This window comes from Chelonia mydas, chromosome 3 (genome assembly GCF_015237465.2).
Source record: "Chelonia mydas isolate rCheMyd1 chromosome 3, rCheMyd1.pri.v2, whole genome shotgun sequence".
In the NCBI taxonomy this organism is placed as follows: domain Eukaryota; kingdom Metazoa; phylum Chordata; order Testudines; family Cheloniidae; genus Chelonia; species Chelonia mydas.
Genome location: NC_057851.1, coordinates 47,296,460 through 47,322,742, shown reverse-complemented (window position 1 = coordinate 47,322,742; position 26,283 = coordinate 47,296,460). Strand labels below are relative to the sequence as shown.

Sequence of the window (26,283 nt, the reverse complement as noted above, 5' to 3'; positions counted from 1 at the left end):
TCTCTATCTGAAGGATTTAGAACAAAACAGGATCCCTGGACAGAGTCTTTTTTCTCTGGGACATAACCCCTATCTCTTGTTCACCTTGAATCCCACAGAGTCCACTACCTGTAAACTCTGTGTTGACCCACTGATTACCCTACACAAGATATACCCTGGAATGTCCTTTCATGAGTATAGTTACAGTAACAATCTATTGCCATTCATACAATAAAACCATAAACAAATTCCAAATCAAGCAGCAAAACACAGTATGTAGAACTCTGGGTAAGAAACATTGTCATTCCAATAAATTAGGCTGGCCAGAGCTGGCTTTTCCCCTGGAAAAGAATTGGAGCAGAATGTTCTATCTCTGTAAGTGTTCTGGGGCTAAGGCTTGCACCTCAGTGAAATATATGTTTGCTCATAGGTAATAAAGGTAAGATTTGTTGACGCCAGTAGAAATTGATAGCGCTCAGTACCTTACAGGCGCTATGAATCCTTTAACAATTTTCATCTTATCTCTCGCTATTATTCATCTTTGCTAAAATCTTTATTATAAATAATAAATGCTTTTTAGCTTTGCTCAGTAAATGGAATTTAAATGCACAATGTAATGTTGATAACATATAGCTATCCTGATTTTGGTGTATAAACTGGTCTATAGACAGCATCATACTATATTGCCATTAAAATAATTGAATTTAAAATATGGAAAAGGCAAACAACTTAATCTGTCAAATTCTACTTAAAGAACTTTTCATTTATGTAGGAGAGCTAAGAAGATGACATTACTGTTGCTTCTTAGTGTGTAATTAAATTTTCTCTTCTGATGATTGTGAAATATAAATGTCAAGATTTGAAGAGCTGAGCAATACCAAACTTTGCCTTTAAAGGCTAGAGATGAAGAGTTAGAGAAATCAGCATCTATTTTTAAAATTAAATTTAGGGGTAAATTATTTGAATTAATTGGAGAAATGGGAAGAGTCTCCAACAATACTGACTCGCCTGATTCAAGAAATCAACAGGCTAAACATTGGATAAATTAGAGTTAATTACTAGCTTGTAATAATTAAGGATTTGTCACATTTGTGTTTCTTGTATTGAAACATTTTATATTATAAGGCTAAAATACATTATCCTTGGAAATCATAAAGTTTAAAGTAGTTACTATATACTCCACGGTGACATTTAGGAGTTTCATGATCAGGCTTTATAGAAGGTTAGAATAAAATTGTAGTATCTAGAGGACAAAGTCATTACCAGCAACAAATGTTGCGGATCATTAATGAAAACAAAGACTATGTGGCTTGAGAACACCTGAAAGTTTCCATCAATGAAGCTGCAGATAAACATGTAGAAAAGAAGTTAATCGCTAACAAAAACCCATAAACAACAGATGAAATCATTCTGCTGATGGATGAAAGAAGGAAAGTTTGTCAATAGAAAAAAAAGGAACACTAAAGACTGAATAAAATGATAAAGAATGAATGCAGATTACTAAAGTCTGAATGGCTGAATGAGAAATGCAAAGAAACTGAGTTGGATAAAGAGAAAAAACAAAGTGAGATATATCAAAAAAATAAGAGCCTTACAGAGGAAAGGTGACTAATACCACCATTAAGGACAAAAATAGACAATATATGATGGACCTAAAGACAATAATGAGAGCTGGCAAGAATACATCAAGGAGCTATATCGTGGTTATAGGCCTGAAAAACCTCAACTAGAGATCAATCAAGAAAGCCTACCAATAATGGATGAAGAAAATCATGTCAGTAATAAAAAGACTTCCAAATGAAAAAACACTGGTTTTGAGGGAATACTGGCAGAATTGTTAAAAAGCATAGGGGATGAAGGCTTGAGAGCTCTGCCAAAGGAAATAAAGACTATAGTTGAGGCAGGAGAATTGTTGGAAGACTTTTCAACCTCACTGTGTATACAATTCTCCACAACCGCCCCCACCCCCCACCCCGCTAACACTATGGATAGTAAAGGCTGCAGAACAATCAGCATTTTATCGCATGCCTCTAAGATACCTTTGCAAGTTGTTCAAGAATGATTAAAAGTGAAGACTGATAAGGAAATAAGTGAACAACAATACTGTTTCTAATGTTAAAAAGGCATTATAAACGCCATTATGAACTTGAAGCTCATATTAGAAAGATCAACTGAAATGGGGAAAACAGTATACTTGTGTTTTATTGACTTCCAGAAAACCTTTGACAGAATCTACCACAACAAATTGCTCAACTTGTTATGTTCTGTAGGGATTGATGAATACAAACTCCGAATAATAAAACAATTATACTGGAATCAGAAGACTATTATTATGGGATATGAAAATTAAAATCTAATAGGGATCCAGAGAGGAGTGAGACAAGGTTGTTCAATGTCACCAACTTTATTCAGTGTTTATAGTGAGTGTTTGATTAAATTAATGGAAGAAACAGAAGATATTAAAATGAATGGAAAATGGGATGAATAATATTAGCTATGGAGATGACATTGTGCTGTTACCGGATTCAGAAGAAGGTCTGATGAAGTTAGTGGAGATTATATATGTATATGGAAAAAAATATGTTCTAGAGTTGAATGTGGAAAAGATAGTAATTGTGCTGGTATGTAAGGATCCTAGGAAAACATGCCAGATTCCAGTGAATGACACAGCCTTACAGCAAGTGGGAAATTATTGTTCTTTAGGAAGCATCAAGATGGAAGATCAGATGCAGAAGTCAGCACCAGAATATCAAGAGCAAAAGAGATATTCTGGAAGGTTAAACATCTGATGAGAAGGGACACAAATCTGAGGACCTCATAGAAACTTACATTTGGTCTCTGTTAAATTACAGCTGTGAAACATGGACATTCAAACAATTCAAATAATAAAGAATGTTCAGTCCTTCAAATGATCATATTATAGAAGAATTTTGAAAACATGGCTAGACTGTGTAACCAATGAAAAAATATTGGAGATGATTGGAATTCAGCAAACACTAGTTAGAGATTTTATTAAAAGAAAAAAATGATGTACAGGATACATTTTAAGAGGTTCAGCAGGTGATGCATGTTTATGTGTACTGGAAGGGAAAGTTGATGGCAGAAGAACATAAGGCAGAAAAAAAGACAATATTGGATGGATGATGTGGTATTCTGGATGGATCAAAAGGACTGTTCATCCACAAAGAGATTAGTAGAGGATCTTATAGAATGAGCTACCGTGGTTTCAGACCTCCAGCAATGGAGTCACCACATAAGAAGATCTAGAGCCACTGATAATTTTTGAGAATATTTATATGACTGAACAACAGAAACCAAGTAGCACTAACTACCATTTTTGACTTAAATATGAAGAGGTAGTACTTGGAGTCAGCCACAGTGCAAATATTGCTTCTCAACCAAGCTATAATTCATTGGCACCTCAGCATCAATGCAGTTCTGAATTCCTTATTCAGGGAAAACTATTGAACTCAATGGATGTGTTCTCTGAGAAGTTACTAAAGGGCTAGCTGCAAATGTTGATAAGCACTCTAGTACAAAATTGTCACTGGGGCCACAGTTCAGATGTGTCCTTAAGCATGTACCCAAGTTTATGCAAGGAGGAGTCCTGTGTACTCACATGCTAAAATTCCTTGTGACTCTAACTAGAAAAGAAATAAACAGTCTAGTTTCTAAGTCTCATTGTTGATTTGTTTACTACATTCTGAGCATTCTTTATTTTCTAATAATTTTGTGGATTTGAAGAAGGGAAGCAGTGGCTAGAGTAGCACTAATTTTGTTCATAAGTTCTGTTCAAAATAATAATCTACATAATTGTGTTTTGATGGGAACTGTGTATTCTAAAAATACCTAACTATACCTTCCTTTTAAGCCGATATATTTGTTTTTAATTAAAGTGAACAATTTACAAGCGAGAGGGGTTTTTCTTTTATAATATACAAACTGCCAAGTGATTTAGAAACAAATTACAATCAGTGCAGAAGGGAAAAGGAAATAAATCTGTGTCCCAGAAACAGAGCTGCTATTGTTACTTTTTTGTGGTGTCACATAAGCTTTGTCTGCTTTGCTGCCAGAAAAAAGAACAATAAAATTCATATTTTGTATGTACCAAGTAATCATCTGTCTCAAAAATTAATCTGTTGAAATGTATATATTACAATAGCTGAGTAACCAGGCTGAGTTATAAATTACCATGACCTGCGCTCTAGCCATAGTAGTAAAACCTGCCATAAATAATGTGTGTTCTTGTTTAATATATATTTTGTAAGTAGAATTGTGACCTTCAGATTTTCTATCTTAAGTACTTATATGGTCCCACTTACCATAGCTTCTGAGTGCTCCACAATCTACACTGTATTTATCCTCTCAAACCCCCTGTGAGGTAGGGAAGAGCTGCTATTCTCATTTTACAGATGGGGAATCAAGGTACAGAGAGATGCTAAGGGACTTGCCAAAGATCATACAGGAAATCTGTGGAGGATCAGGTTTCCATGAAGCCCCAGGCTAGCACTCTAACCAATGGACCATCCTTCCTCTCTTTTCTAAGAGCTGGGTCCTTGCAGTTGCTAGTGTATATATATAACTCCTAAAGCATGTTGCTCAGAAGCTATTGCAAAACACTGAGTAATATTTATATTCCTTTTACTCAGGGGAAACCTGTTTATCTACTTTCAAAATAGAAGCTTTAATATTCAGTATTGAAATCATCATGATTTCTTTTCACTTTTGTTTATATTCTACCATACTGTGTATATAAAAATACCAGGCAATGGATAATTAACTCCCTTCATAAGAAAATAAACTGGAGGTCTGAGGAGACAAGAATGAATTTAAAGGAAAATGTATGCTGCTGAATCAGACACATCCTGAGTAAACTAGAGAGTCAGTGGTGACCAGGGCTACTTATTTCAATCTGCATCTCTCCAAGAGGCTGGAGCTGTTCCTCAAGGAAGCAAACCTTGCTACTGTGAACCATGCTTCTATCAGCCTGTAGACTGCAGTATTGTCCCATGTACTATACGTGGAGTTATACCTTAAGACACTGGGGCCCAACCTTATTACACAGGAGGGCCACATAAACCTAAGCACAACCTTGTGTGGGCCAAACAGATTCTACATATTGTTATAAGATTTAAAGTCAACTGTATTGATTTATATTTTAAGTGCAGCTTGTTTCATATGCATTTAGATAGACAATACTGTACATAGAAACAACCTATTTACACACTTGTGTAAACTAAAATGATGTAAACATGACAAAATGCTTATGAATCAGCTGTCAGTATATTGTGTTTAAACCGGCAGGCCTTACAAAATGCTCTGGTGGGCTATGGACAGCCTGCGGGCTTTAGGTTGGGCAACCTTGCCGTAGATTAAATTGGAAGCTCAATCTAGTGCAGAATGCTGTGGTTCACTTGTTAAGGGAGTTTCTGAATACAAACATGTAACTTAAGTGTTCCAGACTCAGAACAGGATGCTTTTTGGTTTCTGAAATTTAAGATTTTGGTGTTGACCCATAAAACTCTTAATTGCCAGGCAGCTGAGAGTCTACCCCCTCCCCAAGCTATAATACCACTCTAGGGATCAGCAGGGTTGCTCGAACTGGTCCTCCATTAGACGGTCTCTAGAAGGGCTCCTCAATTTAGGAGTTTACTTCACTTTTGCCTTTTGATGTTGAATCCTTTTAGTTTGTTGACCCCAAAGACATTGTGTAAAGTCAATCTGAGCAGGTATTTAGAGAAACTGAAGCAACTGCATAGGGTTTTGTGGTACCATAAGGGGACTGAGATATTTTGATATGTAATATGTTTTTCTGATAGTTAGTTGGTATGTTGATGATAGGCAGGAAATGTGCCGGGGTTATGTTTTGTAATAACTTTTAAAATTGTTTTTTTAATTAATGGCAAGAGTGTCTAAAACCTACGCAACACATTATTTTATGCTGCTTTATTTTAAACCAAATAAATAAACACTTAGAATGTAAGAGAAAAAAGAAAGAGGAAACATGATAGATAAGGTTAGCTGGGCCTCTTATTTATAATGCTTTCACATTGTACCAGAATAAAGAGTACTTGAAAGTAAATAGCAACAAATTTACAGCTGATGGTAAATGATTAATCTGTGAGCCTCACAGTTGCACAATATTTTAAAGCATATTTTAGTTAGTCCCTAGATTTTCAGGTTTTTGCATCTTGCTGATTTTTTTTATAAACCATTCATATGAAAGTTATCAGGGAGAAGCTGAAGGATATGGAAGTTGGGGCTTTTTGCACATGGGAGTGCCTGAGACAAAGTTTAGGATTGTTAGATAAGCATGTTAGCTGAATTTTTATGACAAAATGATCAGAGTGAAATAATTAAGCATGATGACACTTCAATTGTCATCTTTATGTTCTTGTGGGGTAGCTGAAAGCTTGTCTCTTCACTAACAGAAGATGGTTCAATAAAAATATGACCTCACCTACCTTGTTTCTTTAGGTTTCAGCATTAACACCCAATTTGAAATGAATAGGAGCGTTTTCCACCTTTCAGAGCTGTTGTTTCTGTCTATCTGCAGAGTCATCACTGTATCAGTGTAATCGTAGTTCACATTTTCAAAGTTATCTTCACCACCATGAATGGAAGCTTAAATATTATGGAGCAAAATTTTCTGCGAAGGGCTGGGTTCCACAGCAAATTCCTTGGCTATGGAACCTTGGGACATAAGGGGACATGCTTATACTTCCACATACTTTCCTATAGAACTACATTGGTTTGTTGCATTTTTAATTTTACTGGAATTAATTCTGACTGCAGTTGACCCAACTGCTTTTAAATACTTCTAACTTTTCTGGTGTAGATTACATGTGTATTCTTATGGCAGGTGTCACCAGCTGCCATTGTTACACATAGTCTTCTAAGTCCTTTTTCTTAGCATGCAAATATGTTTTGGCTCTTGGGAAGATGTGATTCTGATGCTGTTAGTTTCGGTTACTGTTCTGTGTTGAGGAGCTATGACCTCCGGCTTGGTCTCTGATTAGAGTGAATCTTCAGACAGTTGCTCCCTGGGAACCAAGCACTGGTGCTGGGCTGAGATTCTTGGAAGAAAGGATTGTCCTGCAAGCTGTTTGACCATCTTGTTTCAGAACTGGTGTGTGGGTAAATAAAACAAATTACACTTTGAATACACCAGACTCTATGGGCTTGTCCACATTACTCGCAGGATCAACGGGCAGTGATCGATCCAGCAGGGGTCTAGTCTAGAGGAGATAAATCGACCACTGAACGCTCTCCCGGCAATTCCGGTATTCCACCAGAGTGAGATGTGGAATCGGGGGAGCGTCAGCTGTTGACTCACTGCAGTGAAGACACCGCGGTGAGTATATCTAAGTTCGTCGACTTCAGCTATGTTATTCACATAGCTGAAGTTGCGTAACTTAGATCGATCTCACACACACACACACCCCGGTGTAGATTAGCCTATGTCTCTGATTTTTCCTCTACTGGGAAGTAGACTGCAAGACACCAATATCTGCTACTGCTCAGCAATGGTCCTGGAAGAAAGGATAACATAATGCCGGAAGAGGGAGTAACAGTATTATTATTTAAATGCCAGCTATTTTTCTTTATCTCAGCTTGCATTTCTACAAAATCTACTCTGATAAATCCAGAACACTATTACTGCAATAGGACCCAATCCTGCAAACTCCATATTTGGCAGAAGAGCCCCTATTGCCCTTTATAGAAACAGTGACCAGCATTTTGTACCTGATTAGATGATCATTAAATCTAAAATGGTCTCCACCTTTGGTTTTATTGATCAGACCTGGATTATTTCTGAATTTTACTATGTATGACTATTAACACCATTAGTATAAACTGTTACCATTGTGTCTTGTAATGGGCTCAGGCCTCTACAAGGTGGCCCTTGCGCAAGAAGCCAACTGTCTAAATGATCCAGAATAGCCTTTGACTTGGCTGTCGTTAATATACAGTGCAAGAATTCAACCCTGCACTACTTCTGTGCACAGGTAACTGCTCTAAAACATATACCCCATGTAAGATAACTCAGACTTCCTGCGTGGTGTTTGTTCATTTGTTTGTCGGAAAAGACAATAAGAAAACAAAGTCCAGTCTAAGCTTGCTCCCCAGATTTAGTGTCTCAGTCCACCATCAGGTCCTTTCTGCCTCAATATAAATCCCTCCATCAAGGCAGCCCATGTCAGAAGACCACTTTCTCCTTTTCTATGCCCTCCTTGAGAAACCTCTCCCTGGGTTTGATATTACTGACAGGTTTTGTGGAGATGGGATGGTCTCAGTCCTTTTCAAGGAGAGACTATTAAATCCTTCTTGCACTAGATAAGTATGGTGTTAACACAGCCTACCACAACTTCCTTCCTTAGTTTTCTCAGTCAGTGTGTAGATAGCTGAAATAATCTGAATTGTTTCATTGGCCTTTCTAACAGGCATTATCTGTGGAGAGGGAAAAGAAATATTTGGCTGACTTCACATACTGTATGGGTGGTGTATTTCAATATGCAAAAATCACTTTTCTCTTATTAAATTGTTTACTTCAGTCCAAATAATCTTTGCTGCATCAGCCAGACCAATATTTCTGTTTGTTGACACTGCTTTTTCTTACTCATCCTCAATTCCTGATTGGTTATTTCCCTCTCTTCTGTCAACTCTGCACCTCTACTTAATTAATTTAAAGTGTGTATGTGTGAGAGAGAGAAAAAGCACGTACTGAACAAAGAAGAGATATAGAATTACTGTGGGAAATGCTCTGGAAATAGCAGCTCAGAGTACAGTAAAAACGCTGCAGTAAAATTGGCAGATAAGATACTAGGGGTAAAATTTTCAAAAGCACCCAAGTGACTTAGGACCATATTTTAAAAGGTATTTAAGCACATATAGATGCAATTAGATTCCTAGTGGGATTTTCAAAAGCGCCAAAGTGAGTTAGGCACCTAAGTCCCATTAAAAGAAAGAAAGGAGAATAATACACAATAAACAAAAGGTGCATAGGTGTTGTATATCAGTTGCTTTTGTTCCATGTCTGCTGTTGGGTTTGGGATTTATATTTTACATACTTAAAATAATTCAGTTCCTGTCATAACTGGGTTATCATGAAAAGACTTCACAGAAGTGTGCCTAATGGAGGCATGTGAATAAAGAAAGGGACTTCTGTGTGAGGAGTCAAAAATGAAAGATGGAGAGTAGGAGTACAAGAAGAAAGAGTTGGTTGAAGCCAGCTGGTCTGCACTGATATTTTTTTTTTTAAATGGAATAACATGCTCTGGAAATAAATCACAAATACTTGTACAGTCAGTTGACTACATACAGACAAACTAGCATACATCATATTTTTAAGTTGTAAGGTGCTGTCATCACGTCACTGCTCCTCCAGCCACAGCTCTGCTCAATTTACATCCCTTGGTTTGGTGTCCCAGTTTCCTTGCTTACCCCTGTCTTTTCCGTCAGCTAAATCTTTAAGGATCTCCACTCTCAGAGATCCTATAGTTTCAGTCACAAATTGTTCAGATCAAGGCAGAAATTACTGAGTGAAATTCAGTGGTGTATTATGCAGGAAGCCATACTAGGAGATCACAATGATCACTCCTGGCCTAACATTTATGAATTTCTCCCTCCTCCTCTTCCTATTTTCATTGTCTCTCAAATGTCGTTTTTGTCTCTTATCTCTGTTAGTTGAAGTTAGGAAAATTCGGACTAGAAATAAAGTACACATTTGATAATTAACCATTGGAATAGATTACCAATGATATGATATTTTTTCCATCACTTGTAGTCTTTAAAATGAGACAGGATGTCATTCTGAAACATGCACTGTAGTTCAACAAGAGGCTTGATGCAGGAATTAATGACTAAGGTTCTGGGGCCTCTGTTTTGCAGGATGTCAGACTAGATGACCACTTCTGGCCTCAAGATATATTAATCTAACAGTAGTTGCAGCATCTGGGACCTCCCTTCTCATCTGTCATCTGAAGAGCAACAGTGGTAGCCACACATCCCTCCCTAGCCATCTGTGGAGCAGAAGCATCTTGGGCCCACTCAATAGCCACAGGAAGATGAATAATAGGGCCTCTTATCTCCAGGTGGATATCTGAGCAGCTGGGGTGAGGGGGGGCTCCTTGAAAACCCCTTTAGGAGTAGATGGCCTCATCATCCTTCAAGCATACTCTGTATTAATATCATTGATGCCCTTACATGATCCCACAGCTGGCAGACCTAGGCACAGGCCTTTTGTTCCTAATGGTTAATCCAGAACCGCTATGTGACTGGGGAGGCTGGCTGACTTAGATGGCACAATATAACCATCAGCAGGAGGAGCTGAAGTCAGCTTCAGAAGTCAGCTCTAAGGCAATGTGTGTCTTTGGGCCTGTGGGTAAGTGGAGAGGGCAAAGGTGAAAAATGGAGCAAAGCTGAGGTGAATCTCTGAAATTTGCTCTTGATTGCCGAAAGGTTTTCAAATGTAATATGAGATTAAACTAGTGAGAGACATAAAGGGTAACATGAAAATATTCTACCAATACAGTAGAAACAAGAGGAAGACCAAGGCCAGAGAAAGTCCATTACTCAATAAGGGGGAAAGACAATAACAGAAAATGTGGAAATGGCGGAAGTGCTAAATGACTTTTTTGTTTCAGTTTTCACCAAAAAGGTTAGTAGTGATCAAACATCTAACATAGTGAATGCAGTGAAAATGAGGTAGGATCTGAGGCTAAAACTGGAAAGAAGTTAAAAAATACTTAGACAAGTTAGATGTCTTCAAGTTGGCAGGTCTGCTAAAATATATCTTAGAATACTTAAGGACCTCACTGAGGAGATGAATGAGCCATTGGCAATGATCTTTGAAAACTCATGGAAGGCAGGAGAGATTCCAGAGGACTGGAAGAGGGCAAATATAGTGTCAGTCTATAAAAAGGGGAATAGCAATCAATTTGCAACCACCTAGATGATGATAAGGTGAAAAGTAAGAGCCAATATGCATTTGTCAAGAACCAATCATGTCAGAGCAACCTAATAGCTTTCTTTGACAGAGTAACAAACTTTGTGGATAGTGGGGAAGTGGTAGATGTGGTATATTTTGACTTTAGTAAGGCTTTTAATATTGTCTTGCATGACCTTCTCATAAACAAACTAGGGGAATATAGCCTAGATGGAGCTACTATAAGGTGGTTGCATAACTAGTTGAAAAACTGTTCCCAGAAAGTAATCAGTAGTTCACAGTCAAGCTGGAAGGGCATATTGATTGGAGTCCCACAGGGATCAGTTCTGGGTCCGGTTTGGTTCCATATCTTCATCTATGATTTAGATAATGCCATATAGAGAGAACACTTATAAAGTTTGTGGACAATACCGAGTTGGGAGGGATTGCAAGTGCTTTGGAGGATAGGATTAAAATTCAAAATGATCTGGACAAACTGGAGAAATGGTCTGAAATAAATAAGATGAAAAACGATAAGGACAAATGCACAGTATTCCACTGAAGAAGGAACAATCAATTGCACACATACAAAATGGTAAAGGGATCTGGGGGTTCTAGTCCCAAGCTAAATATGAGTCTACAGTGAAACACTGTTTCAAAAAAAGCGAACATCATTCTGGGAAGTATCAGCAGGAGAGTTGTAAGCAAGACACGAGAAGTAATTCTTCTACTCTACTTCACACTTATAAGACGTCAGTGGATTATTGTGTCCAGTTCTGTGTGCCACATTTTAGGAAATGTGTGGACAAATTGGAGAAAGTCCAGAGGAGAGCAACAAAAATTATTAAAGATCTGGAAAACGTGACCTATGAGGAAAGATTGAAAAACTTGGGTTTGTTTGGTCTGGAGAAGAGAAGACTGCGGGGGGTGGGGGTGGGCATAGTTTTCAAGTATATAAAAAGGTTCTTACAAGGAGGAGGGTGAAAAATTGTTCTCCTTAACCTCTGAGGATAGCACAAGAAGCAATGGGCTTTAATTACAGCAAGAGAGGTTTAGGTTGGACATTAGGAAAAACTTCCTGACTGTAATAATCTTCTGAGCAGATATTTAAATGCATTATTTAGTTTAAAAATTAATCATTTTGAATATCAGTACTCCTTGAGGCTCCTTTAGCTCTGTTGTAGCAATGACTAATCTCATATTGCTGGACCAAATTTCATGGAAATACCCACACAGAACTTGCATTCAAGACATTGGCAACTTCCCTCTCACTGCTGAGAAGCAAGATGTCACCTCTCCCTTCCTTGATGCCTGTAAAGTATGGTGTCCTGTGCTGACGATGCCAGGCATATTTAATTGTGCATGCTTAAAGAGAAAAATGACATCCACACTAGAGTTAGTGCAGTCTGTGGCAAGCTGACAAATCCCCCAGCTGTCAAAATGAAGCATACATGACTCTGGCTTATATCTGCTTGCATTCTGCCAATAGGCATTTATAGGCGCAAACTCATTGGTCAAAACACGTTCTGATGGAGACTGAGATGTGTATCGTCTGTTTTATGTGGTTTTGATCTTTAATTTTATCCCACAGACAGACAGTAAGCAGGTAGACACTCACTATTTTTTGTTTGTGTTGTGTGTGAAGTGGCACAATATTTATTAGTGTGGGTTATGCCGAGGGCCCTACCAAATTCATGGCCGTGAAAAACATGTCACTGACCATGACATCTGATCTCTCTCATGAAATCTGGTGTTTTGTGTAGTTTTACCCTAGAGCAGCATTTCTCAAACTGGGGTTCCTGACCCAAAAGGGGATAACAAGGTTATTGTAGGGTGGTTGTGGTATTGCCACCCTTACTTCTGCACTGCCTTCAGAACTGGATAGCCAGAGATATGGGAGATTGTCACTTTTGGAGAGGGAGTCATCATTGGGTTTACATGTTTATATTTTGTTGTTTTTAGATACATATTCATGGTTTGTTACAACACTGTGAAATTTAAAATGTAAATATCTGAAAGCTTGAAATTCAATATTTTTAAAATGCGATGACCATGAAATTTACAAAAAATGGACTGTGATTTTGGTAGGGCCAGGCCCCTTTCACCTAGTAGTTGAAATGCAGTTTCTGTCCTGAGCTCAGGAGCTTATATTCATGTTTTTGACTATTTTTTGGAGTACTTGTCTGCATGTACTCCAACTGCTTTTACATACGTGCTGACATATATGATCAACTGTACAGAGGCATGTGGCACTAATATGATACGACAGTCAGAGAAGAGGACATTTGGCAGAAGGATCATCATTTGTGGTGCTCTGCAGGCTGTCCATCTAAATCCATCATTACCTGGCACCTATGTTCTAGCAAAATAATTGGACCAATCTGGGAATCGGCATAATGCCATCCTAACAGATGGGCATGAGTGTAGGTAACCAAAAGACCAGACATACACATTAAATATGCCTTGAGAGAGCATGAGTCTTGTCTAGGGATATGAAAACAGCTGTCTACTTTTAGCTTCTCTGTGTGTTGTTAAGGTCATATGCTACCACTATTGGATACCATGCAAGTTGGGCTAAAACCAGCTCCCACAGTTCTGCTGAACTTTGTATTCATTTTTTGGCTGGATGAGATATCTCAACCACAGAGGTATCGGATATTATATCTTGAGCCTTCAATTATTATTAAAGACATGGAGTATAAAGTTGTATTGAACAATTGCAGCTGTGCTGATTCCAAATGATGTAATTGATCTCTATTGCAAAAGAAACAGATGCGAATTTGTATGTGGAAAAATCAAGTATAAAGGTGATTCAGTCTTATAAAGCTTTTATTACATTTTGTTGCTCTGTGAAAATGAAATCCCGTTCTATCAAAACATTTATTCTTTACAATATGAAAAGTCCATTCATCTCATGCTTCAGGTGAAGATAGGGTTGAATTTAACATTGCTAGTTTGTCAATGGTGTACTCTTAAAACTTTAACATGTAATAAAAAAGCTAGTGCCGACAAATTTTTTGTAATATATTACCTTCCAAAGGTTCAGAAGTCTAGTAAAGTTAGAATACACACCTGTACCTTCCAGATTTGGGACTTTGGACTGTGGTTGTGGGGTCCCCCGCTGGGGCACTATGGAAAATAAGTAAATGCAATCAAAGTAAAATAAATTAACCTTCTCCTCCAATTCTAAGTTGTCATTGCAGTTAATTGTACAGTACAGTGCTTTCATGTGACAAATAAAGGATACATGAGGTGTCAGCTACTCCAGCACTCCAAATTTTGTAGCTCTTATCTACAGGAGGCCCCAAGACAACAGAGGGAGTTAAAGGGAATATTCTTTGCTAAGCTGCATGTACAGATTAATTGAAAGGCTTATCCTTCAAAGAACTGCCCATGATGTCTGATCACTGCACATCTGAAGTGAAGGAGATTTACCCAAAGATGGTGGGACAGGTAGGACTGATATACTGAATTGATGATATCCTGAGAGTAGAACAAGCAGATTTTAGATAAAACCATAAGACCTGTGATAAGTGCTGGCATTTCACCACCTACATCAAGAATGGCTTCCCGTCCAGGCAGAGATAGATGCAGAAATCCTAGATTTTACTGCTGCATATGACACAATCTGGCCTACAAACTGTCATTGGTCCACAGCCATGACAATCCACTTTGGTAGGAGCTATTGCTGAAAAGCCATCAACTCCATATTTTGTTTGTTTGTTTTTGTCTTCCAAATAAACAGCACCTGGAAGTCCAAGAACAATGGTCTGCCTCAGGGCTCAGTTCTAGCACTGACACTTTTCAACCTCTTTACAAGTGGCCTTTCCTGCACCACTGTGAGGAGTTTTATTTACACAGACATCTGTTCAACAGTACAGGAGCAGGATTTCAGTCATGTAGAAGAAGTCCTGATGCTGACATGAAGATGGCCCATTATTGTAAAAGATGGAGACTTAAACCTCATACCAAAAAGTTTCCAGTTGCTTCCATCTATGCCACATGAAGGCCTACAAACATCTTAACATCTTTGTGAATGGACACAGCTGGACCATGACCAAATACCTGTGTATCTATTTGTTAAACTGGACTGTACCCTGACTTTCAAGGAACAACTACTAAAACCTCACTGAAAATAAAGACAAGGAACAACCTGATCAGCAAACTAGTCAGTTCCACGTGAGGAGCCAGTGTGCAGAGTCTAAGACATTCTGAGCTTACCTTGTGCAATTATTTGGTATTGTGCTCCTCCAGTGTGGCATAGCTCTCTTCACCTGGGACTAGTAGACATGCAGCCTAGTGACACCATGCATATAACAGGTACCATGAGACATAACAAACCTGGCCTGACTGCTGGTTCTGTCCAACATCAACTCCCCCTGCTTTACTGCCATGGGGGGGGGTGGTTCTTGCCCCCCTGAATTTCATACCAGAGGTCTGCTCACAGTGCACACCTCAGCCTCAGATGGAGCTCTTAACTGCAACACAGCTTGAGTGTGATATGTGGTGAGTTCTGTGCTCCCAGCTTCCCCCTTGGGACAGGGAGGTTTTTTTTATAAACAGAGGCAGGGTGATTAAGATAACAAAAGGCTTGTCATTAAATTAAAGATCCTTAGATGATCCTGAAAGCATTGCCAGGCACTCCAGTTAAAAGATGGGAAACAAAGGGGAGGAAAAAATGGTCAGTTTTCACAATGGAGAGAGGTAAATAGTGGTGTCCCCCGGGGGTCTGTACGAGGACAAGTGCTGTTCAATATATTCATAAATGATCTAGAAAAAGTGGTAAACAGTGAGGTGGCAAAATTTGCAGATGATTCAAAATTACTCAAGATAGTTAAGTCCCAGGCAGACTGCAAAGAGTTACAAAGGGACCTAACAAAACCGGTGACTGAACAACAAAATGGCAGGTGAAATTCAATGTTGATAAATGCAAAAGTAATGCACATGGCAAAATATAATCCCAACTATACATACAAAATGGTGGGGTCTAAATTAGCTGTTACCCGTCAAGAAAGAGACCTTGGAGTCGTTGTGGATAATTCTCTGAAAACATCCACTCAATGTGAAATGGCAATCAAAAAGGGTAACACAATATTGGGAATCATTAGGAAAGGGATAGATAAGAAGACAGAAAATATCATATTGTCTCTATATAAATCCATGATATGCCCACATATTGAATACTGCATGCAGATTTGGTCACCCCATCTGAAAAAATCTATATTGGATTTGGAAAAGATACAGAGAAGGGCAACAGAAATTATTAGGGTTATGGAATAGCTGCTGTATGAGGAAAGATTAAAAAGACTGGGACTTTTCAGCTTGGAAAACAGATGACTAAGGGAGGATATGATTGAGGGCTATGAAATCATGAATGGTCTGGAAAAATTGAAAAAGGAAATGTTATTTACTCCTTCATATAATACAAGAACTAGGGTAACCCAATGAAATTTATAGGCAGCAGATTTAAAACAAAAGAAAGTTTTTTTTTACAGTCAACCTGTGGAATTATTTGCCAGGGGATGTTGTGAAGACCAAAACTATAACAGGGTTCAAAAAAGAACTAGATACGTTCATGGAAAATAGGTCCATCAATGGCTATTAGCCTGGACGGGCAGGGATGCAACACCAGGTTCTGGGTGTCTCTAGCCTCTGATTGCCAGAAGCTGGGAGTGGATGATGGGATGGATCACTCGATGATTACCTGTTCTGTTCATTCCCTCTGAAACCCCTGGCATTGGCCACTGTTGGAAGACAGGATGCTGGGCTAGATGGACCCTTGCCCAGTATGACCATTCTGATCTTATATATAACCCAAATGTATCTGCCCCGCTATATCACACTGCCCCCACTCTCCTCCCAGAGCTGGGATAGAACAGGGTCTCTCTCTCCACAGAGTTAGTAAAAAAAAAAAAAAGTAAGAATATACATTAAAATTTTAAACCTAACCAGCGTCCATTAAGTGACCTGTCAACAGATGTCAGAACATGTTAGTATTAGAGCTGAGTGAATCTAATATTTATTAAATTTTCTTTCTTTTATGTAGGAATTAGATACAGTGCTCCTGTCAGCTAATTTGTTAGTTATTATCTGCAGAATTTGTTCCTTAAAGCAAGACATGCAACATCTATCTCTGTTTAAGGATGTGTTTAATCCACTGAGCCACCATCTTTGCTCAAGACACCCTGTTTGGACAATTCCCCCAGTGGTTCTCAACCTTTCCAGACTACTGTACCCCTTTCAGGAGTCTGATTTGTCTTGCGTGCCCCAGGTTTCACCTCACTTTAAAACTACTGGCTTACAAAATCAGACAAAAAAAATACAGAAGTGTCACAGCACTCTATTACTGAAATATTGCTTACTTTCTCATTTTTACCATATAATTATAAAATAAGTCAATTGGATTATAAATATTGTACTTACATTTCAGTGTATAGTATATAGAGCAGCATAAACAAGTCATTGTCTGTATGAAATTTTAGTTGGTACTGACTTTGCTAGAGGTTTCTATGCAGGCTGTTGTAAAACTAGACAAATATCTAGATGAATTGATGTACCTCTGGCAGACCTCTGTGTACACGCACCCTTGATTGAGAACCCCTGCACTAAGGAATCTCAATATCTCTACCTGGTGGCCTACTTGATGTCAAGAACAAGTTTCAAACATAGCCAATACCTATCTTGTGACAGCCCCCTGGTTTTACCTTCCACACCATCTTTATGTAAAGCCCAATCACTTCAGATGGGCAGTGATCAGATGTACTGCTAATGACTATATGTGGTGCCTTTGTGACTCCCTGCTTTGCTGTTGTGGCCATTTAGAAGATGTAGGCCACATACACGCAGGCTGCACCCATTGGCAAGGGTGGGCTGGTTCCCTCTTCCTTCAGCTACGGAATGGTTAAGACAGTTGAATGGAATATCCAATGGAGCCCTGAAGCTGTTATAAGTTATTCTGGAAGCTGGCAGGCCCCATCATAGCCTAGGAATATAGGCAGTGCAAATCCATCTTTCCCTTTTTCTCCTATTTCTCTGCTGAGCACAAGAATGGAATAACACAGAATTGGTCACTAAACGTGTATGTAAACATGTTGCTCTCTATTGGCTGTATAAAGCTGCAAAAGAATATTCTGTAGCTAAGAGGGGCTTTTTATTGGCTTGTGCAATAGGGGTCTCTGTTTTTGGAGATGTAAGACTAGATTTCTATTCCTGGCTCTGAAGGTGTTTAATTTATTGTGGCGAAGTGACAGCCTCTTCACATTTAAGTCTGACTTCGTGATTTTGCTCCCCTTATACCTAATACACTAGATTGCGATACTTCTCTTACAAATTGTTTAAAACCCCCATATTTAGGCCAGCTGTAAAATGAGGCTACTGATGCTTAATTTTGTAAAGGCCTTTGAGATCTGAAGATGAAATAGCTCTGTACAAAGCATTATTTCTCAGACACTTTTTTCAACAGAGGATAAGGCTAAGAGAGGTCAAGTGACTTGGCTGCTAGGTACTAGTAGATAGGTGTTTGCAGAATCAAGAGCTCTGCTTGCTAGTCTAGTTTTACCAATATTTATAGTGAAAGGTAGGCTAGGCTGCACATGCATGCCTGGCTAATTTAGCTGTGTAGTGAATGTGAGTAATAGTATCTTATTAGGTGCAGAATGAATAAAAGAGAGGTTTGGGGAACCTCTCAGTGTGCAAGTTTCAAGATCTACTAAGATTTTTTTTTTAAATCTTCAAAGAGGTTTGGTTGAGTTTTAGGTACATGCTTTGATTGGTTCTTATTCAATTTAAATGGGTTCACATGTTCTTAGCTGTGATGTGATTATCAAATAAATTATTTTGATAGTTTTAGACAACTGTGTTCATACACTTCATGAGTGAGTGATTGCTAAAGTCAGTGATCAAACATTCATGTCTTTTTCCTATTAATCCACATATAGACATTTATGTGGCCCGATTTACAGAAATACTGAGTCCTTTTGAATGTGCTGGAATTTTCAGAACCTTTGAAAGTCAACGTACCCGTGTAGAAGCCTAAGTATTCAGGTGTCTAGTGTTTAAGCAAATGTCCATCATTTCTATCATAAAGTAGATGGTACTCTTATTATCGTTCTTAGTGAGACAGACTGACTGGACATCCGTAATATTTTACTGATATAAACAACATCGATCTGTCAGGAAAAGATATAGATTAAATTAGATTATCAGAGAAGAGATTTCACAATTAGTGAAAAAAAGACTAGTACCGGACAAAACACCTATCACTCGGGAGTCTATTTTCATGTGGGGGTGAGGGTTTTCTAAAATGCTATATAAAGTATGTAAATACCTCATTATTCTTTGTTCAGTACAGGTATGTCTTATGTGCAACATTTTGTGTTCACTCGTGTATATACACTTGGGATTAGGTGTATCTGATGCATCAGCAGCATAATTTTTCCTCAAATGCTAGGCACTGAACTCAGCTACAATTAAATATTCAGCAGATACTCTATTGCTAGCTGGACTCATGTAGTAGTTATGAAAGATTAATTCAGTGCTAAATTCCTATTTAATGAGGGAGTTGAAGTAAGCATCACAGTCTAAAATTTCAGACTTCAGGTTTAGAAGATTACATTTTTTATTAGGCTTTGTAAAGGGCACACATGATAAATGATCTCTGTAGAATTTCTAACTTTTAAAATCACTCTCTTTCAGGATATCCTTCCAAATACATTAGCTACAGGTTTTGATACCAGTTGAGTTGAGGAGCTTTCTTTTTGCACAGCTATGTCTCTTGGTAGGGATACTTTTAAGCAGTATCCCAGAATGTGTCAGCCTCCCTGCCTCACTGTCTTTTCCATTCCTTCCATCCCAACTTGCCTTTTATTTTGGATAAGGTTAATTCATGTTTGTGCTTGAGACCCCTCAGCATTTCTCTGGGAATTCAGGAGCAAACCAAATAGTCTAGGTTGATGTCTTAATGTTGAAATAAACTGTCATCATCACAAGTGGTTAGCATAACATTGCTCAATAGACAGTGGAAGATGTCTGGTTATATCTGTAAATGTTACCTGTTGGATGCTATGTGTAGTTTTTCTACCATCTACTACACAGTAGGTTGATCTAGCAGGATGCTTTGGTGTAATACCACTAATGACATAATGAGGGAACACTGTGCAATAAGATTTGGGGCATGGTGTCACCTGCCAACCATTATTTGGGCTTGATTTTAATAATAATAGTAAAAGGATGTTTTCCTTTAAAGTTAGAATTCCATTAATATGTTTTATTATAGTGCTGCTCACAGGAAATTTAGTGTTAGATTGTGTTCTGGGGTACAATCTCTTACAAGGAAGTAAGAATCCCCCTTATGTCCCTAAGCAGACTACCTAGATCTTGGCTCCAAACTCTCAGGAATAGAGGAGGGCTACAGGATGGCTTACTCCCTCCTTGGATGGTAGGCAAGGCTAGTGTGGGGAAGGGTAGGGAAGGAGCAGAGTCTTGGTTCCATGTGTCTATTGACTGGCTTGTGGATCTCAATCAGTGAATGGAGTACTAATTATGTACACAAATGACTGCTAGGATTTTTTTTTAACCTCTGCTAAAAAGAAGTGTCACTTGTGGTATACTCCAGGCTGTGTTTTCTGATCCTCATCTGCCAGTCAATGCTGTTATTTGTCAGATCAGTTGCTTCCTCAAGGATGGAAAAACTGGAGGGTTGAAATTCAATAATCTTTTCTGGTTTGAAATACTAATTAACTGTTGCACACTCTATTGTCAGAAAGCCAGCAACTGCATTAGAATTTTATACCCTTAGCAGCAAGCACAAGAGTTAGCTACAAAAGCAAGGGAGTTAGAGAAAAAGGGAATTCTGCTTAAGACTAAGAAAATAAATACTGTAGACTAAATAAAAAATGTCTGTGATGGCCATGTTATATAATATTGTATCAGTAAAAACTGAAATTCATTTGATCTGCTTACTATCCAGAAAAAGCTAGGAATGCTGTGGAGTTGGTTCTCTAAGATTTCGGCTAAGTGGGTCTTCCTTGTATCATGAGATACGAGTTTATTACTTAGCAGTGCCATTTCTGTGCTCTAAAGAGAGCTCAATTTAGCTCTTCTGCTAAGAAGATATATGGAGTAACATAAAGTCTGTTTTTACTCAGGAGAAAAATTAAGTAAAGATGTATGGAAGTGGAGGTTCAACTTAATACTCCTACATTCACTGGTAGGCATGATTAAATTATCAGTCAGGTTGATCCAATTTAATTTGCCAGGGAATAATGTCAAAATGGAGTCTGTGTTTTGGAATAGATAGTAGAAGACAGGGATTTTTAAAAATAAGCAATTAAGAAATACCCCAGAAATGATGTATATTACTAGATTTTTTATGCCACTACACTATTTGAGATCAGCACCATAGTATGTGAACACCCTTTTACATTTGCCCTTCATACACCGTAGCTCTCAAAATACAGATTTACAATCTGTGATAAGTAATGTGTAAATAACTTTGTGAACACATTTACATCAATGCTCCCAAGTATTAGAAGCTACATGCACAGCCCCCAGATATATACACAAATCAGGGACAAGTAGTTGTTGCACATATAATTTCTATCATTTCAGCACACGTGATAGTGCCAGAAAACTGCAACAGAAGTGATTTGCATGTGCAAAGGTGTATGTGACCACAAAGAGTTTAGGTTTAGGATGGTTTGACAGGAAGGCCAAATCTACACACCAAAACTTCAGACAGTTCTGTCTTCTAACTTTCAGGACTACAATGATGAAATCCGTCAGGAGCAGTTGAGAGAATTGTCGTACTTGAATGGTTCTGAAGATTCAGCACGTGGACGGGGCATTCGTGGAAGAGGAATCCGGGTACCACCTGCAGCTCCATCAAGGTACTTTGTTCTCTTATTCAGCCTGTTGAAACACACATGCTCTTTATAATCTGATTATTAACATAGTAAGCCAAAATATATTTCTCCTCAACACTGATATGTGGTTGTTTCAGTCCCAAGTCTATGACCCACAATTCACAGATGTTAGGGCCATAATGCTGCCAGAGTCTTGCTGTGCCAGTGTATCTGGTTGTGGAAGAATCATCCAAGGTAAGGGATTTCTCCAATGACAGAGTCAGTTTCGCTATTACAGGCAGCATGGCTGGAGCTAATTTAAGTCCTGTTGAGTCCCAACTAACAGATAATCATCTTGGGGTATTGACAGCAGGTGTAACTCAGAGCAGCCTTATTAGAGTATACAGCCTGCTCCAGATTGAGGAAAATGAAGGACTCTCTTTGCGCGCACGCACACACACACACACACACACACACACACACACTGCAGTGTGAGCTGTTTATCTGTATTGGAAGGTCTGAGACATTATCACTGCAAATTCACTAATGGATGAAATGAATACATTCTGTGCTACATTGTTAGGCATTGTTAATTCCATAAAGGATAACATTATTAAACAAATAATGTTATTTACAGTATATAGTATCAGTTCTAATTGGATTAGCTAAAATTTGTGCCCTACACTGGCTTGCACAATCCTTCCAAGTATTACCTGATTCTCTATGATATTTTCATGTTTTCACTGTAACTATATATCACTCTGACTTTGCTCACAAGGCCACTATATGTTTTAACTTGTATTGCTCCTTAAGACCCACTTCCACTCTTAAGCCCACAAGAAATTAGCCATCTAAAGCAATACTTTAACCCAGGTTGACCCCTGTACCTACATAAATTCATTTCTGGATGGAGCTTAATATAGGTCTGTTTTTAATTAAAAAACAAGCAAGCAAGAAAAGAAAAGAAACTTCAACCTCCTGCATCCATCATGTTGTTGACTAATATTCATTAATCCATTTATTTGATTTATGTTGTCCATGTCCTTTGTTCCCCAAAGGTCCCCATACTGTTTGTTACTCTCCCTTCAGTTCATTAGGGGGAGGGATCACATTTAAATATCCATATTGTGAGACACTTAGCACACTCTTACACATGATAAAATACTAAATTATATTGATTTTTTTCTCAAAGCGTTGTATTTATTAAGGTCTGCCTCCTCCAGCTCATATCACTGTAGTTGGGATACTGTACCATTAGAGCAGACCTCTTAGAACATACGAACGGCCATACTTGGTCAGACCAAAGGTCCATCCAGCCCAGTATCCTGTCTACCAACAGTGGCCAATGCCAGGTGTCCCAGAGGGAGTGAACCTAACAAGTAATGATCTAGTGTTCTCTCTCCTGCCATCCATCTCCACCCTCTGATAAACAGAGGCTAGGGACACCATTCCTTACCCATCCTGGCTAATATCCATTAATGGACTTAACCTCCATGAATTTATCCAGTTCTCTTTTAAACCTTGTTATAGTCCTAGCCTTCACAACCTCCTCAGGTAAGGAGTTCCACAGGTTGACTGTGCCCTGAGTGAAGAAGAACTTCCTTTTATTTGTTTTAAACCTGCTACACATTAATTTAATTTGGTGACCCCCTAGTTCTTATATTATGGGAACAAGTAAATAACTTTTCCTTATTCACTTTCTCCACACCACTCATGATTTTATATACCTCTATCATATCCCCCCTTAGTCTCCTCTTTTCCAAGCTGAAAAGTCCTAGCCTCTTTAATCTCTCCTCATATGGGACCCGTTCCAAACCCCTAATCATTTTAGTTGCCCTTTTCTGAACCTTTTCTAATGCCAGTATATCTTTGTAGAGATAAGGGGACCACATCTGTATGCACTATTCAAGATGTGGGCGTACCATGGATTTATATAAGGGCAATAAGATATTCTTCTTCTTATTCTATATATCTTTTTTAATGATTCCTAACATCCCGCTTGCTTTTTTGACTGCAGCTGCACACTGTGTGGATGTCTTTAGAGAACTATCCACGATGACTGCAAGATCTTTCTCCTGATCAGCTGTAGCTAAATTAAGCCCCATCATATTGTATGTATAGTTGGGGTTATTTTTTTCCAATGTGCATTACTTCACATTTATCCACATTAAATTTTGTTTGCCATTTTCTTGCCCAATCTCTTAGTTTTATGAGAACTTTTTGAAGTTCTTCACAGTCTGCTTTGGTCTTAACTATCTTGAGCAGTTTAGTATCATCTGCAAACTTTGCCACCTCACTGTTTACCCCTTTCTCCAGATCATTTATGAATAAGTTCAATAGGATTTGCCCTAGGATTGACCCTTGGGGAACACCACGAGTTACCACTCTCCATTCTGAAAATTTACCATTTATTCCTACCCTTTGTTCCCTGTCTTTTAACCAGTTCTCAATCCATGAAAGGATCTTCCCTCTTATCCCATGACAACTTAATTTACAGAAGAGCCTTTGGTGAGGGACAAAGGCTTTCTGGAAATCTAAGTATACTATGTCTACTGGATCCCCCTTGTCCACATGTTTGTTGACACCCTAATAGATTATTAACTCTCATAGATTAGTAAGACATGATCTTCCTTTACAGAAGCCATGTTGACTTTTGTGCAACAATTTATGTTCTTCTGTGTGTCTGACAAGGAGGGCGAATGTGTCTGCTGAGGAGGGTGAATGCCCCATCTGACCTCTTCCTGGACTGTTCCAATATCTCTTCTCTGTCCTGTATTATATGGAAACAACACCACCATTTTTTCTGCAGATTTTTGCCCCTGCCATTGAAAATGTGAAATCAGCATATTAAGATCTTGCTTCTCATAGTATTCCTTTGATTTGACTAAGAGGCAGAAAAAAGGACATGAATTTTCAGTTATTTTAAAGGATATTGTTAAATGGTTTAACTTGCAAAATTCACCTTTCCCCACTACTGCAATCTGGTGAGGGTTTTTTTCCCAGGCTTTAAATACAGCTTAAAAGTCCACCATCCTGTCAATAAATTTTTGGAAATACAATAGTTACTGTCTATGCAATATTTTTTTACATTGTTACTGCAAAGTCACACAAAGGAAACCAAAAGTTGACTACCAAACCCCATTCCCAGGGCAGTGCTGACATAATTGATTCTGTTGAGTCACAAACAAGGAAGTAAATAGAGCAGACCCATATTGGCTTTTACTTTATAAAATATGAAGTGGGGCGGGGAGGAAGTCAATGTCTGATAAATTGAAAAGGACTCTAACAGAAAGGGTAAGAACATTTTCAAACTTCTTTTTTTTTGCCTTCACCATGTCCTGTTTGTCGTTGTTGGCAACTCATGTTCTTTGTCTTTCAAGCATACAGATATAAGAAGATAAGAATGGCAATGGTCCATCTAGTCCAGCATCCTGTCTTCCATCAGTGGCCTTGTTCATATTCTCCTTCAGTGTCTCAAACCACCTTTTTTCTGGTTTTCCTCCTAGTCGTCGTCCCGTGATTACTAGATTTTATACTCTGACCAACATATCCCATGTCTCATCATCTCACATGACCCAACCATCTCAGGTGATACTCCCACAGCTTTTCCATGATGGGGGCTACCTAGATGATGTATTGTACCATTTCACTGCATAGCCTATAAGTTATCTTACATAGCTTCTGCCTTAGCGATCTCATTTCAATGGTGTGAAGTAATTGTTCTTCTCTATTCCTCCTTGTCCAGAATTCCAACCCGTTCATCATGGATGGCTTAATCATTTTCAAACTATGAAGAAAATATTGAAAACAATGAATTCAAGTTAAAAAGTGAAAAACATTATAACATTTTGGGCAATATCCCTTCAGCAATAGAAATTAAAATACACAAATGGCAAATTTGAAATGTGGGGCCAGATCCTCAACTGCTATGAATTAGTGTAGTTCTGTTTACTTCAATGAATGCCCCATGACTTCCTTTAACAAATTTACATCCTACAAATGCTATTGTATTTTGTAAGGTAGTTTTTTCAATGAATAACTCTAAAAAATATTTCAGCAAATGAAATAGCTGGACTTCAAGTCATTTGGCAAAGCACAGTAGACTAGAACATGTAAAATCATTGCAGAAAGATCACACCTACTCAGAATCTACATTATCAGCAGCAGAAACTTGTAGAAAAACAGGCTCACATGAGATGTAGACTTTTAGGATCACACATTCTTCGTATACAGTTACACAGGGATTAAGGACAAAATTTTCAAATGTATATGCCTAGAGTTAGACATGTAAATCCATATTTAGGGCTCAATCTAGTCCCCCACTGAAGTCAATGGAAAAGCCTCCGTTGACGTCATTGGAGCTGGGTCAGGCCTGTAGACACCTAAATAGTAATGGCCTAATTTTTAGAAGTGCTGAGCACCCACCCCCCATTATTTTTCAAGTGTAGACCTAAGTATTATAATAATGATACTTAGCATTTGCAAACCAACCTAATAGCTTTCTAGAGAAATGGTCTGAAGTAAAAAGGATGAAAT

General features: G+C 38.3%; 1 protein-coding gene across 4 annotated transcripts in view; it reads left to right on the top strand.

Annotated features, from left to right (window-relative positions):
• KHDRBS2 (KH RNA binding domain containing, signal transduction associated 2) overlaps nucleotides 1-26,283 on the top strand; it is a 621,327-nt gene that overhangs the window by 370,981 nt on the left and 224,063 nt on the right. For all 4 annotated transcript variants that reach the window (XR_006289433.1, XR_006289434.1, XM_007059891.4 and 1 more), the window contains one exon: nucleotides 21,665-21,792. Coding sequence is in view for 2 of the 4 variants with exons in the window: in XM_007059891.4 (XP_007059953.1) it covers nucleotides 21,665-21,792 (128 nt within the window). In the remaining 2 variants the exon portion in view is untranslated. The remainder of the gene's footprint in view (nucleotides 1-21,664; nucleotides 21,793-26,283) is intronic.